General features: G+C 45.3%; 1 protein-coding gene across 3 annotated transcripts in view; it reads left to right on the plus strand.

The window, feature by feature from the left end:
• The window catches only part of LOC121530725 (ankyrin repeat domain-containing protein 31), a 63,242-nt gene that overhangs the window by 40,745 nt on the left and 7,297 nt on the right, over positions 1-15,200 (plus strand). For all 3 annotated transcript variants that reach the window (XM_041835919.2, XM_041835921.2, XM_041835920.2), the window contains 6 exons: positions 148-280; positions 2,189-2,448; positions 2,900-2,996; positions 5,987-6,083; positions 7,225-7,939; positions 8,145-8,288. In XM_041835919.2, coding sequence (XP_041691853.2) covers positions 148-280; positions 2,189-2,448; positions 2,900-2,996; positions 5,987-6,083; positions 7,225-7,939; positions 8,145-8,288 — 1,446 coding nt within the window. The remainder of the gene's footprint in view (positions 1-147; positions 281-2,188; positions 2,449-2,899; positions 2,997-5,986; positions 6,084-7,224; positions 7,940-8,144; positions 8,289-15,200) is intronic.

Genomic DNA, 15,200 nt, shown 5'->3' on the forward strand with positions numbered 1-15,200 from the left:
CTGTATTATTCCCAACTTCATGTCTGACTATATAGTGCCCTTCTGAATGTATTTTTAGTGAATTGTGTGTTTCATCATCATCAACATTTCTATCATATATTGTTTGATAATGTGAGGCTAAAATGTTGATCCCGATGAGACCCTCAGGTAGTGGAGCTCCTTCTCCAGTATGGATCAAACCCCCAAGACAAGAACGCTCTGGGCCAGACCGCTGTGGACCTAGCCTGCCACGACGACATCAAACAACTCCTTTCCACATTCCAGGGCCCTTTTGTCCAACGTGAGCAGCCCAGCGAAGCACCTAAACACAAGCATGGTTAGCTGCAGCCCAATATGGCGACCGGATAATGGGCGAGTGGGTGTGTGGAAAGCGATTCAGCTAATTGGGCAGATTTGTTGCCACTCAAGACTGTTTTGCGTTGCTGATTGGGTTGCACAAAGAGTCGATAAGCCGGCGACCAGTGCACCGGTGTTGTATGGACATGCCTGCCGACCTGAGACCTGACCGTGATACCCAGTAGGAAGCTTCCTACCTGGTAGCACAGTCGTGTCGCCGGAGTAGCTAACGTGACCATGTTTTTCCCTCCCATGATTTTATTTAAAGTAGGATAGCAGCCTACTAGGGGTGTAACGATTCGTTTTAACAACGATTCGATTTGTATCACGATTCGTGGTTGTCGATACGATTCAAGGACGATATTGGTTCATTTAGAACGATACGATCCGAAACGATTCAGTGACTTGAAATCGATTCAGTAACCTTTTAGCCAAAAATTCAACCAGTGTGACTGAAATAAATACCTGGATACTGGACAGTGCAGGTGAAGTTTCCTAGATTCCTGTTTCTTGTAAGGACCGCAATGGTGGCTTGATAATTTCTCGCTCGTCGGCTTCTCCTCTGTCGTCCGCCATGCTATGTTTTGTTGTCTTTGCACCTTTGCGCTGCTGCTGGCGCGGGGCGATGACGTCACGGATAGGCAGACTGAATCGAGTAATGTTTAAAGCCTTTATCATTAAAAGTTCTAAGAAAAAACTCCATATAAAGTCTGACGTGCTTAAATCCAATGGGTTATTTCCTAGTATCGATACAATCGATTTATTACATTTTAAAACGATGTTAGATTGATATATGTTGTCCAAAAGGCCAACTCGCCGAGCACAGATCGATGTAGTTGGATCATAGGAATATAAATCGATACATCGATGTAGTAGATGGATCGTTACACCCCTACAGCCTACACAATAAATAATTAATATTGATAACCATCTAGATGTCACTTTGATTCATGCACATACAGTCTACTCAATGGGGAGGGCATGAACGGCAACAACACCAGGACACAGTGACCTTTGCTCCTGCTTGACAAGCGCTACTGTCCGGCAACGGCATGGGAAGTAGCTACCTAGTATCAGGGTGACGGTCACAGAAAGCACACGCATACAGTGCATGAAGCAACTGTACACCCATTATCAGTACTTTTAATTTAAACATATAATAACTCTTCAGTTTTATAACTGAAAATGTACAATTATTTGTGTAAACGAACAGTGAAATACGACTCAGACTCATTCTCTGGCTTCAAAACATTAGTCTAATCTCTCGCGGTATGGTAGCTCAATGTATGGTAGTTGCAAGGTAAGAAACGGACACATTCCCAGCCTGCCTATTCTGAGATATATATAGTACAGGTGAGACTGAGAGAAGCCATGATGCTGCAATATTGATTAGAGGGTACGTTGACAAAAGTTCAATGGGATATTTTTAGGGCTCATTGACAGGTCGGTAGTGCATTTTTAGTCCTATTCGGCTGTTACTATCAAATTTGACAACATCACTTTATTGATCATAAATATAATCACTGTGATTAAGATAAGACGTGGACACACAACAGGTTTTACAATAAAGAGCAGGAGTGGGGTCAAACGAGGTCAGTTAATTCAGGAAGTTATAAAAAAAATTTTTTTAACAACTTTTTAAATAAATAGGTTCTCCTTTTCAGTTTATTAAGAAGTCATTGAAAATGTTTACAAAATATATATAATTAAGTCAAATTGTCAGTTTACTTCTTGAATTGACTGTCTTCAATTTGAATTGTCCCCAACCCTGATAAAGAAACATAGAGTTAGTAGCAACTCTAACAATTTCAGTTGTCCATGACTTGAGAGAATGTGGTATGTATCCATTCAGGAAGTGCTGCGCCTTCTGAGAGGCCCTCTGAGAGGCCCTCTAAGCAATGTGTCTCTGAGTCTGGGTCTGAGGGTCGCTGCAGGAGGAAGCCAGCTGGCCCAAGCTGTTTCTGCTGTGAGGGCGACAGGGAAAGACACAAAGCCAGACGCACAGGTGTCAGGGATACAGACGGAGACGGACAGCCAGGAGACAAAGAACGAGACGGGCAGCCTGGTGACATTCAGCCCAGACAGAAAGACAGCACCACTGAGACAGTCAAAGTAAAATACACAGCTCTGAAAGTTGTAGACTAAATACTAACATCAACATCAACCAGAGTTCCTTCTTTAGGAATTTATTTGAGAGAGAAAAAAAATAGAATATTTGAACGAGTACAACATGTTTAAATGTAAAGATATCTAGCATTGGGTTGGATTCTGTGTCTAGTCAAATCGAAGTTGATTGGTTGTGTACACAGTTTGGCAGATTTGTTAGTGCTTGCAGCCAAATGTTTATGTTACTAGTTCCTAACAATGCAGTAAAATGTCAACAAATACACAAATAATCAAAATTAAAAATAAAACATCTTCAAATGTCAGAATGAATCCCAATTAACCCAAGTGGCACTGTAACAATAATTCAAATGCAATTTAGTCAGGTTAAAATTAGTCATTTGAAAATATTGGAACATTTGATATGTTAAATAAGATCCCTTTGATGTTGTTTCTCCAGCTGAATCGCTCTGAAGCTATCACTACAGCTCTGGAGGAAGTGGAGAGAAAACAGGAGGAAATGTCAACCTGGAAATTAAATAAGTCAGAGGACGCAGGTAAAAACAGCTGAAGGCAAACTGTTAAGGAGGCTTGATGCAGACACTTTCGTTCAGTATTGGCTTGAAATCACACACCACGAGGATTGAATAGTCCTTCAAAATGTTCTCTCACACAAACCTCTCTGGATATGTCTATGTAATGTTTATTCAACAACAGTTCTGGTGGGAAAACAAGGCCCATATCCACAAAGCGGCGTAAGTGATAATAACAGAGACGTTTTACTCCTACTCTCATGGGTAAAACAAAAGCTATGCATGAAGCCTCTTTAGTCATAAGAGCACTATAGTCAACAGATATTTAGGACACCTCAAGAGCTGTCTTAACCAGTTAAGAGTTACCAGCACATGCCTTGATAAGAGAACAATGCAGTCAGTGGTTCCTGCTCCACATGCAATTGCTTTTGAGTTGTAAAAATGACGTTTTGATATTTGGATTTTGATCAATCCGTAAATAATCTTTCATGCAACAGTATCTCTTGCGCTTTTGACAATGATTTCACATGAGGCCTATTTCACATGATATGCCTAAATACTTAAAACCACTAGACTAATAAATTAAAATGTTTTTCTTTCGATTATTTAATTACCTACAGCATGTTTATTTTAAGTTATCCCTTTGGAGCGCAACATCACGTTGTTAAAAAATATGCCTAAATTGGGCATGCCTATAAATTGGGCAATTGAAGGCATCTAGCTGGCTTATGTTAACTTTGATTGTGTTGATGAAAATGATAGGCCTTTCAAACGTTGTACGCAACATTATCAGCAAGTGACTTAACGCCTGCTTTGCCAACGCGATTTAGAGCTGTTAAGCGGGAGTGACGAGTGTGTTGATAGAACGTTAGTATTGTCAAAATTCCGCTTTGAACAAACTTCAGAATTGGTTACGAAAATATTAATTAATAAATACGCATGCCAACATATTAGGCAATAGTTAAAGAGTAGGCAAAGTGATGGTGTCAGGCGAAAATTATATCAAACGTTTTACCATTGTAACATTTGATGTCTGAAGCGTGCTATAAAGTGGCTTGTGAAAGTATTCACCCCCCTTGGCATTTTTCCTATTTTGTTGCCTTACAACCTGTAATTAAACATTTTTGGAGGGTCTGTATCATTTGATTTACACAACATGCCTACCACTTTGAAGATGCAAAATATTTTTTGGGGTGAAACAAAAAAAACAGAAAACTTGAGCGTGCATAACTATTCACCCCCCCCAAAGTCAATACTTTGTAGGGCCACCTTTTGCAGCAATTACAGCTGCAAGTCTTTTGGGGTATATCTCTATAAGCTTGGCACATCTAGCCACTGGGATTTTTGCCCATTCTTCAAGGCAAAACTGCTCCAGCTCCTTCAAGTTGGATGGGTTCCGCTGGTGTACAGCAATCTTTAAGTCATACCACAGATTCTCAATTGGATTGAGGTCTGGGCTTTGACTAGGCCATTCCAAGACATTTAAATGTTTCCCCTTAAACCACTCCAGTGTTGCTTTAGCAGTATGCTTAGGGTCATTGTCCTGCTGGAAGGTGAACCTCCGTCCCAGTCTCAAATCTCTGGAAGACTGAAACAGGTTTCCCTCAAGAAGTTTCCTTTATTTAGCGCCATCCATCATTCCTTCAATTCTGACCAGTTTCCCAGTCCCTGCCGATGAAAAACATCCCCACAGCATGATGCTGCCACCACCGTGTTCTCGGAGTGATGAGAGGTGTTGGGTTTGCGCCAGACATAGCGTTTTCCTTGATGGCCAAAAAGCTCAATTTTAGTCTCATCTGACCAGAGTACCTTCTTCCATATGTTTTGGGAGTCTCCCACATGCCTTTTGGCGAACACCAAACTTGTTTGCTTATTTTTTTCTTTAAGCGATGGCTTTTTTCTGGCCACTCTTCCATAAAGCCCAGCTCTGTGGAGTGTATGGCTTAAAGTGGTCCTATGGACAGATACTCCAAACTCCGCTGTGGAGCTTCAAAGCTCCTTCAGGGTTATCTTTGGTCTCTTTGTTGCCTCTCTGATTAATGCCCTCCTTGCCTGGTCCGTGAGTTTTGATGGGCGGCCCTCTCTTGGCAGGTTTGTTGTGGTGCCATATTCTTTCCATTTTTTAATAATGGATTTAATGGTGCTCCGTGGGATGTTCAAAGTTTCAGATATATTTTTATAACCCAACCCTGATCTGTACTTCTCCACAACTTTGTCCCTGACCTGTTTGGAGAGCTCCTTGTCTTCATGGTGCCGCTTGCTTGGTGGTGCCCCTTGCTTAGTGGTGTTGCAGACTCTTGGGCCTTTCAGAACAGGTATATATTTACTGAGATCATGTGACAGATCATGTGACACTTAGATTGCACACAGGTAACTAATTATGTGACTTCTGAAGGTAATTGGTTGCATCAGATCTTATTTAGGGGCTTCATAGCAAAGAGGGTGAATACATATGCACGCACCACTTTTCCGTTATTTATTTGTTCAAATTTTTTTAACAAGTAATTTTTTTCATTTCACTTCACCAATTTGAACTATTTTGTGTATGTTCATTACATGAAATCCAAATAAAAATCCATTTAAATTACAGGTTGTAATGGAACAAAATAGGAAAAAAACGCCAAGGGGGATGAATACTTTTACAAGGCATTGTAGAGTTCACAGTTTGAGATGCCTCATTGTGATTGGTTATTCCCCATACTTGCAACAACGTCAATGAGCGTCATCACTGTCTTTCCTTTGCGGTACCTCAAACTGTCATGATTACCAGCTGAGATAAACTTTTATGAGTTGATTTTACTCCTGGCTCAGAGTTTGTCTGAGCAGTGTCTTAACTGAAAATGTACAATTTTCACCGCAAAACCTACTCTGAGCTGGGAGTTTTTTTTGTTGTTGTTGGTATTAAAACAGGTTTTAACAGGATTCCTAGGACCCTTGCTGAGGTGCTTTGTGGGCCCAGATATCTGAGTGAGAGGAACAACCTCACCTGCTAATTTGTTTGAATTTCCCTGTAGACAAATTGACGGTGGCGCTATCAGAGATCCAGAGTGTTCTGAATGTTGTGCTGGAAAAACAGCAGGCGGAGAAAGATGATCTGACCAGGAAGTACAGGTCTGTAAACTAGACTGCTCTCTCTATTGCGTTACAACGTCTTGAGTGTCAAGTTCATCACGTTTTGTTTACACATACACACACACACACCCACAAAAACACACCCCACCCACACACACACACACACACACACACACTCCAGCATCCTGAGTGGGATGTTTTTCAAGCTCTGCTGTGTGACTCCGCTTATTGGTGAGTCAGTGACTAAAGAAAACAGTGGAGTGCATAGAATTAAAGAACAGAAAGGGTGACCTTTTTGTAGTGCAAAAGCATTGTGCAAAACTTAAACCTCATTATAAAAACCTCATTATGAAACCTCATTATAAAACTTAATTATGAAACCTCATTATAAAACCTCATTATAAAAACCTCATTATGAAACCGCATTGTAAAACCTCATTATATGTTGCGGCGTCACTACAGCCTGGGGTTCGATCCCAGGCTGTGTCACAACCAGCTGTGACCGGGAGTCCCATAGGGCGGCGCACAATTGGTGTCGTCCGGGTTAGGGGAGGGTTTGGCCGGGGGGGGGGGCTTTACTTGGCTCATCGCGCTCTAGCGACTCCTTGTGGCGGGCCGGGCGTCTGCAGGCTGACTGCGATCGTCAGTTGAACAGTGTTTCCTCCGACACATTGGTGCAGCTGGCTTCCCGGTTAAGAGAGCTGGTGTTAAGAAGCGCGACTTGGCGGGTCATGTTTCGGAGGACGCATGACTCGACCTTCGCCTCTCCCGAGCCCATTGGGGAGTTGCCGAATACACTAATTTGAATGGGTGTCCACATACTCTTGTATATATAGTGTATCTCTATGGGGGTCAACATGATTTAGGGCCACTGTACAGTACATTTGTATTATTTTATTTTACTTCTGATCTTTTTTTCTCAAAACTTTTTTGTTGTTGTTGTTTTATTTTACTTTTATTATAAAAAAAATAAATGCATTGTTGCTTAAGGGCTGTAAGTAAGCATTTCACGGTAATGTCTACACCTGTTGTATTCGGCGCATGTGGCAAATTTGATTTGATTTGATTTGATGAGTTACACTGGGAAGGGTTGAGTGTCCTGGGTGTGTCTCGTGGGGGTATATACATTCCTAAAATACTTTGTTGTATGGATAATAAAGTTATTCTTCTTCTCCTGCAGGATAGCGTCAGACTCGTTCCGGCAGGGTGTGCTGCGTGGTCAGCTGACCTCGTTGGCGTCGCGTCAGAAGAAGCTGCTGGGTATCCTCCAGAAGCAAAGCGACTTCAAGCTCCAGCTCCGCACCCGGAGGGGCCCGACCCTGACTCAGCTCCCCAGGACACAGCACTCCCAGGCGGGGAGAGATCAGAACGTCTCCCCCTCATCAACCACCACCTCCAGCCCTGCTCCCTCAGAGAGGAGACTCGCAGGCAGCCAGGAGGGGAGCCCCACTTCCCCCTTGTTCAGCTCTACTGGTAATCACGACAACAGAGACAAACAACAAGGTAGTAGCCAGACATCTCAGGTAGCGCCGCCTCCAGCACAACCTCCAACACTCCTTTGGACCGCCACCACGACTACCCCTCAGCACACCACCAGGTATTTCCTGGTACCAATGCCCACAGCTCCTCCCTCATTGTCTCTGGCTCCACCCACCAGCACCAATCAGATCAGTAAGGACATTCCAACACAACACCGGGATGACAAAAACAACACTACCTTTCCATCACAACAAAGAAACAGCGAACCACAACAGGGAAACACCCTTGACATGGGAAGCAAGGTGTCACAACAAGGAAACGGAAACGATGATGGAGAAGAGAACAGGAAGTTGATCAGGCTCATCAAGATAGGCATCATCACACCAGGAGAGGATGTTCTACAGCTGATGTGGAGGGTGAGGCAGGGCAATTCTATTTCAATTTAATCAATTCAGGAAGGTATTTTAGATTCACGTTTTCCTCATTGCTTTCGATGAGGAATGTCATATACAGTATATATTTCGATAGAAAAGGTCATTTTAACGTTCATATAAAATCATATATTTCCTAATATTTCAATGGAAAGGTTTAAATGATATGGCTGTATCTGTTCTCTTCCAGGGCTGTGTCCACCAGGCATCTCTGCTCCCAGAGGGGTGGATCAGAGACGGGGTCACAGGCAGAGTGTTCCAGGCCCCAGAGCTCTGGGTAGCAGCTATCCTGGGAAACAACATCCCTGTCTCCTCAGCCTATGCCTGGGACAAGGTCAACACTACACTACAGTCTTCCTAAGTCCTCTATTAGGAAATACACTAAAACGCACATAGTGCTACACAAAGAGTACAAACACATAGATAATTTAATGTGACAAATCTTATAATATTTTGGACTGTATTCCTTGACTGCATACCTTGCTGAAAATAATTTTCAGGCAGCCAAAGGTTAGCTCTCTTTCTCCCCACCTAAAAGTGTTTGTTGCTTTGGGGACCTTTGCCCCCATGTCTGGAAAATAATCTAGGAAAGACTGTGCTGTCCTGAGCCCAAACTGGTAGAGAAGTTTGCCCCAGTGCTTGAAATGGATTGAAATAGGTGTCGGTACACATTTGGGGTGTTAACCCACTGTCGAACATAGCAAAAATAATCACATGCTGGAGAACTGGTACACTGTTTTGTTACTAAAGTTAGTTTGTGAGTTAAAGGGATATTTCACCCTTTATACATTTGGAAACACTATCCAGAGGCGATACAGTGGAAAATAGCCCAAAATGTTCACTGTTTGAAAAAAGCAAACAGCATCATCACATCCTGTAAAACTGGTTTTGTTGGTTAAGTCAATGAAAGGTGTGGGGGTGGGCTTGTTAAAGTGATCAATGACTGACTGGTTGCATTAGGACCCTCTTTAGAATACTGAAACTCTTAACCTAGAATAGTGACGCTCTTAACCTAGAATAGTGACGCTCTTAACCTAGAATAGTAAAACTCTTAGCCTAGAATAGTAAAGCTCTTAGCCTAGAATAGTAAAGCTCTTAACCTAGAATAGTAAAGCTCTTAACCTAGAATAGTAAAGCTCTTAGCCTAGAATAGTAAAGCTCTTAGCCTAGAATAGTAAAGCTCTTAACCTAGAATAGTAAAGCTCTTAGCCTAGAATAGTAAAGCTCTTAACCTAGAATAGTAAAGCTCTTAACCTAGAATAGTAAAGCTCTTAGCCTAGAATAGTAAAGCTCTTAGCCTAGAATAGTAAAGCTCTTAACCTAGAATAGTAAAGCTCTTAGCCTAGAATAGTAAAGCTCTTAACCTAGAATAGTAAAGCTCTTAACCTAGAATAGTAAAGCTCTTAACCTAGAATAGTAAAGCTCTTAACTGTTATGATTTAACTTGATAGAACCCAAATGCAGACAAGTACACCAAGCCAGAGAAGTTTTAACAGGTTTATTATAATGTTCAATAGTCCAGGTTTCCAATAAATGGGGAAGAGCAAGTCCAGGTTACAGGGAGGGTACAGATCCAGGTCAGGGCAGGTGTGGTACCGTAATGTCCTAGTGTCCGTGGTGAGTCCAAAGGAGAGGCCCGATAGTGGAGAGCAGGATGGTGGTGGCAGGAGTGAAGCGGAGGCAGGAGTCAGGTTCCAAATATCTGTGGCACAGGAGAAAAAGTAAATAAACAGTCCAAAAAACACAAGAGCGAAAACAGACCGGTTGAGTCGGCAGCGAGACTAACATGGTTGTCTTGACTATGATCTGACGATGAGTGGAAAGTTTGACCGGGTCTTAAAGGCTGAGGTGATTATGGTGAATGAGCTGCAGCTGGAACCCTGACTCCCGCACACCAGACTTCACTCCTGCAATCAAGGACAGACAGAGGGGAGGGAGAGAGCAGAGAGAGAGCTACCTAGCAGCAGTAGGCCTAACAGTACCCCCCCCCTCTACGGACGCCACCTGGCGGCCGACAGGGTTTATCAGGATGTAACCTATGAAACTCACGAACCAGAGCAGGATCCACAATGAAGCTCCTGGGCACCCAGGAACGTTCCTCAGGACCATAACCCTCCCAATCCACCAGGTACTGGAAACCACGACCCCGGCGGCGAACATCCAGAAGTCGCCGGACAGTGTAGACCGGACCCCCACCCACGATCTTGGGCGGAGGAGGGGGACGAGAGGGCGGGCACAAAGGGCTAACCGACACAGGCTTAATCTGGGAAACATGAAAGGTGGAATGAACCCGTAGGGAGGCAGGAAGCTGTAGCTTAACCGCGCAGGGGTTAACAATAGACAGTATCTTGAACGGTCCTATAAAACGAGGCGCCATCTTCTTCGACTCCACCTTCAATGGAAGGTCCCGTGACTTCAGCCATACCTCTTGACCAGGAGAGTAACCGGGAGCCTGGGACCGGTGACGGTTGGCTTGCCTCTGCATGTACGCCGAAGCTCGGGACAGAGCTACCCTGGCCTTCCTCCAGACCTTGCAGCAGCGGCGCATGTGGGACTGCACCGAGGGTACCGCAAGTTCCCTCTCTTGGGAAGGGAACAGGGGAGGTTGATAACTCAGAGCACACAGAAAAGGGGACAAACCAGAGGAAGCGTTAGTCAAGGTGTTATGAGCATATTCCACCCAGGGGAGCATGGAGCTCCATGACCCAGGGTTAGACCCAGTGACACAGCCGAAGTGCGGTCTCCATCTCCTGGTTCGCTCTCTCGGCTTGCCCGTTGGTCTGGGGGTGATATCCAGAGGACAGGCTGGATGTAATGCCCAAAGCTTTACAGAAAGCTTTCCACACCTGGGAGACAAACTGGGGACCCCTGTCAGAGACAATATCCGTGGGTAGACCATGAGAGCGGAACACATGTTCAACCAAAATATCAGCCGTCTCTCTGGCAGTGGGCAGTTTAGGTAGGGCCAAAAAATGAGCGAACTTAGAAAAACGATCAATCACCGTAAGAATGACAGTCTTACCAGATGAGGGGGGAAGTCCAGTGACAAAATCCATAGCGATATGCGACCAGGGCCGGCTGGGTATAGGTAGAGGTCGTAGATGACCAGCGCTGGCCTGGGTGGAGTTTTTACTTCGTGCACATACCGTACAAGCAGCAATGAAGGCTCGAGTGTCCGCCTCCATCGTGGCCCACCAGAACTTCCGTCGCACAAAGTCAAGGGTCCGCGAAACTCCAGGGTGACAGGTAAGGGGAGACGAGTGAGCCCACTGAAGTACCTGGGAGCGAGCAGACTCAGGGACAAACATCCGGTTAGGAGGACCCCTCCCAGGGTCAGCTTGATGATGTTGAGCCTGTCTAACAATCCCCTCGATGTCACATGTGATGACTGCAATACTGCAGGTAGGAGGCAAAATGGGTTCAGGGTTACTACCAGTATCAACAGCCGAATGAACACGAGACAGGGCGTCAGGCTTGACGTTGCGTGACCCAGGACGGTAAGACAGAGAAAAATTGAATCTCCCAAAAATAGTGCCCACCTGGCTTGACGGGGGTTGAGCTGCTTCGCTGACTGGAGGTAAGCCAGATTCTTATGATCCGTCCAAACGATGAAGGGTTGTTCCGCCCCTCCAACCAATGACGCCACTCCTCGAGAGCCAGCTTAACGGCGAGCAGTTCACGATTTCCAACATCATAATTCCTCTCTGCCTGAGAAAGTTTCCTTGAGAGAAAAGCACAGGGATGCAGTTTGTTATCTTCAGGAGAACGTTGTGACAACACTGCACCTACCCCAGTGTCGGATGCATCCACCTCCACGACAAACTGGCGGTCGGGGTCCGGCTGCATCAGAATGGGAGCCGAGGCGAAGCGATGTTTCAGTTCTTCGAACGCTGATTCGGCCCCTTCATTCCAAGCGAACGGTCGTGAGATGGAGGTGAGAGCGGTGAGTGGCGCCGCAATGCGGCTGTAGTCCTTGATGAACCTCCTATAGAAGTTCGCAAACCCCAGACATCGTTGAAGTTGTTTGCGGGTAGAGGGAGCTGGCCAGTCCGTGACAGCAGAGATCTTAGCTGGGTCCATCCGCAGCTCCCCCTGAGCTATGATGTAACCCAAAAAGAGGTCTCAGACACATGAAATTCACATTTCTCCATCTTCACAAACAGTTTGTTCTCCAACAACCTTTGCAACACCTGGCGCACATGCAGTTCATGTTCCTGGGAGGACTCTGAGAAAATCAAGATATCATCCAGATAGACAAAAACAAACCGATTCAACATGTCCCGAAGGACATCATTGACTAGTGCCTGAAAAACAGCAGGGGCATTAGACAACCCAAAAGGCATAACCCGATACTCAAAATGTCCCAAGGGTGTGTTGAAGGCAGTCTTCCATTCATCACCCTTACGAATGCGCACCAGGTGATACGCATTTCGTAGATCCAGTTTCGTAAAGATGGTAGCACCATGAAGGAGGGGAAAAGCAGAATTAATCAAAGGCAGAGAATACTTGTTCTTAATGGTGATGTTGTTAAGTCCACGGTAATCAATACAGGGTCTGAGGGTCTTATCCTTCTTAGCAACAAAAAAGAATCCCGCTCCTACAGGTGACGAGGAAGGACGCATAATACCTGCCGCCAAGGAGTCCCGAATGTAGTTCTCCATAGCCTCCGTCTCCGGCCGGGAGAGATTGTACAGGCGACTGCTGGGGAGCGGGGCTCCTGGCTGGAGGTCAATGGCGCAGTCGTAAGGCCGGTGAGGAGGAAGAGAAGTAGCTCTGTGTTTGCAGAAAACGGATGCCAGGTCATGATACACGTCAGGAACAGCAGAAAGATCCATGGACTCCAGTGGAGGTTGAGGCACAGTACTGGCAGGAGTCTGAGCAGAACACAAACAATTCACATGACAAAATGTGCTCCATGAAACAATGCTACCTGTCACCCAATCAATGTGTGGATTGTGTTTTATGAGCCAGGGGATACCAAGGACCAGGGGAGTCTGTGGGCAGTCGATAATATGGAATTGAATGTTCTCCTGATGATTTCCCGACACTCTAAGACAAACAGGAACAGTCTGATGGGTAATGCGGGTCAACAATTGTCCATTTAGACCCTTAGCCTGCAGCGGACAGTCCATAGGAACAGTCTCCAAATCCATTTGTTGAGCCCACTCTCTATCCAAAAAGCTTTCGTCGGCACCAGAGTCAATCAGCGCACTAACAGAGAAATTCTGGGACTGCCACTGGAGGGATGCCTGGAGCAGAATGCGGGGAGAAGAGGAAGAATCCGCTGCTCGGCTCACCAAAACTTCTCCCATAAATGATGAGCCGGCCCTTTTCCCCGGACGAACTGGGCAGGAAGGAACGAAATGACCAGCTTCTCCACAATACAGGCAGACCCGAGCCTGAATACGACGTGCACGCTCCTCTGAGGACAACCGTGCACGACCCACCTCCATGGCTTCGGGTTCAGTGCTCCTCGTATCGACTCGGGAAGACCCGGCTCTCTCCGTAGGGACGATGCAGGGAGGAGTTTGTTGATGACAGACAGGTTGCTTGGAACTAACACTCCTCTCCCGGCGGCGCTCCCAAATCCGATTATCCAACCTGATAGTGAGTGAAATAAGATTATCCAGCGTAGGCGATTCATCATATGACACCAATTCATCTTTTAAAATCTCAGACAAAGCATTGATGAACACTCCTTGTAATGCCTCGTCATTCCAACCACTCACTGCTGCTAAAGTCCGAAACTCCACTGCCATCTCCGCCACACTACGAGCCCCCTGCCGAAGAGAAAACAACCGTTTCGCAGCCTCCTTGCCTCGTACGGGGTGGTCAAAAACCTTCCTCATCTCCGTGGTGAAGGCCACGTAAGCGTTGCAAATGTCCGACTGACTCTCCCAGACCGCGGATCCCCAGGCACGAGCGGAACCGCTAGTAGAGTTGATAAGGTAGGCAATACGGGCTCTTTCTGAGGCGTAGGTGAGGGGCTGTTGTTCAAACACTAACGAGCATTGAGTCAAAAAATCGCCACAGGTTCCCATGTTCCCGTCATAGCGCTCTGGAGCAGGAACAAAAGGCTCTCTGATCTGGGCTGAAGGGGTAGTAAGGGCAGACACTTGATTGGTGAGTAATTGAACCTGATTAAGCAGCACCTGACTGTCCTCAGCAATCGTCTTAAACAGGGTATCATGTTGGCCAAGTAGAATGCCCTGATTGGCTATGGCAGTCCAAACTTGAGTGCACTCTGGGGTGGTATCCGAGCTACTGTCTGCTGGGTTCATGTTGGTCAGATCATACTGTTATGATTTAACTGGATAGAACCCAAATGCAGACAAGTACACCAAGCCAGAGAAGTTTTAACAGGTTTATTATAATGTTCAATAGTCCAGGTTTCCAATAAATGGGGAAGAGCAAGTCCAGGTTACAGGGAGGGTACAGATCCAGGTCAGGGCAGGTGTGGTACCGTAATGTCCTAGTGTCCGTGGTGAGTCCAAAGGAGAGGCCCGATAGTGGAGAGCAGGATGGTGGTGGCAGGAGTGAAGCGGAGGCAGGAGTCAGGTTCCAAATATCTGTGGCACAGGAGAAAAAGTAAATAAACAGTCCAAAAAACACAAGAGCGAAAACAGACCGGTTGAGTCGGCAGCGAGACTAACATGGTTGTCTTGACTATGATCTGACGATGAGTGGAAAGTTTGACCGGGTCTTAAAGGCTGAGGTGATTATGGTGAATGAGCTGCAGCTGGAACCCTGACTCCCGCACACCAGACTTCACTCCTGCAATCAAGGACAGACAGAGGGGAGGGAGAGAGCAGAGAGAGAGCTACCTAGCAGCAGTAGGCCTAACATTAACCTAGAATAGTCCAACTCTTAATCTAGAATAGTGACGTTTCTTTTCATAAGTGATGTATTTGGAGTTGGAAACATCACATTTTTGAAAATACCTCAAGAGCCTATCCCTTTTGGAAAAGGAGCAAAACTCTTTATTTATTTTTCCAAGAGAAAAATATCAAGTCAACTCATTCCTAATGATCTGGCTGAGTTTCAGTTTGTTCTGTGCTTGTTCGATTGGTGTAAATATTTACCTTACGGTACAGATCCAGTTTTACTCAAGTAAGTTGGATTATCTCGATCTCTTTGAACAGGTGTGATCATATCAAAACCCTCTCTCTTACATAAGAACAAAAACACACACACACAAAAACAGTTGCCAGGACGATTGACGTCGGAATATCATCTTCCTAGCAAT

Source organism: Coregonus clupeaformis, chromosome 18, assembly GCF_020615455.1.
Source record: "Coregonus clupeaformis isolate EN_2021a chromosome 18, ASM2061545v1, whole genome shotgun sequence".
Lineage (NCBI taxonomy): Eukaryota > Metazoa > Chordata > Actinopteri > Salmoniformes > Salmonidae > Coregonus > Coregonus clupeaformis.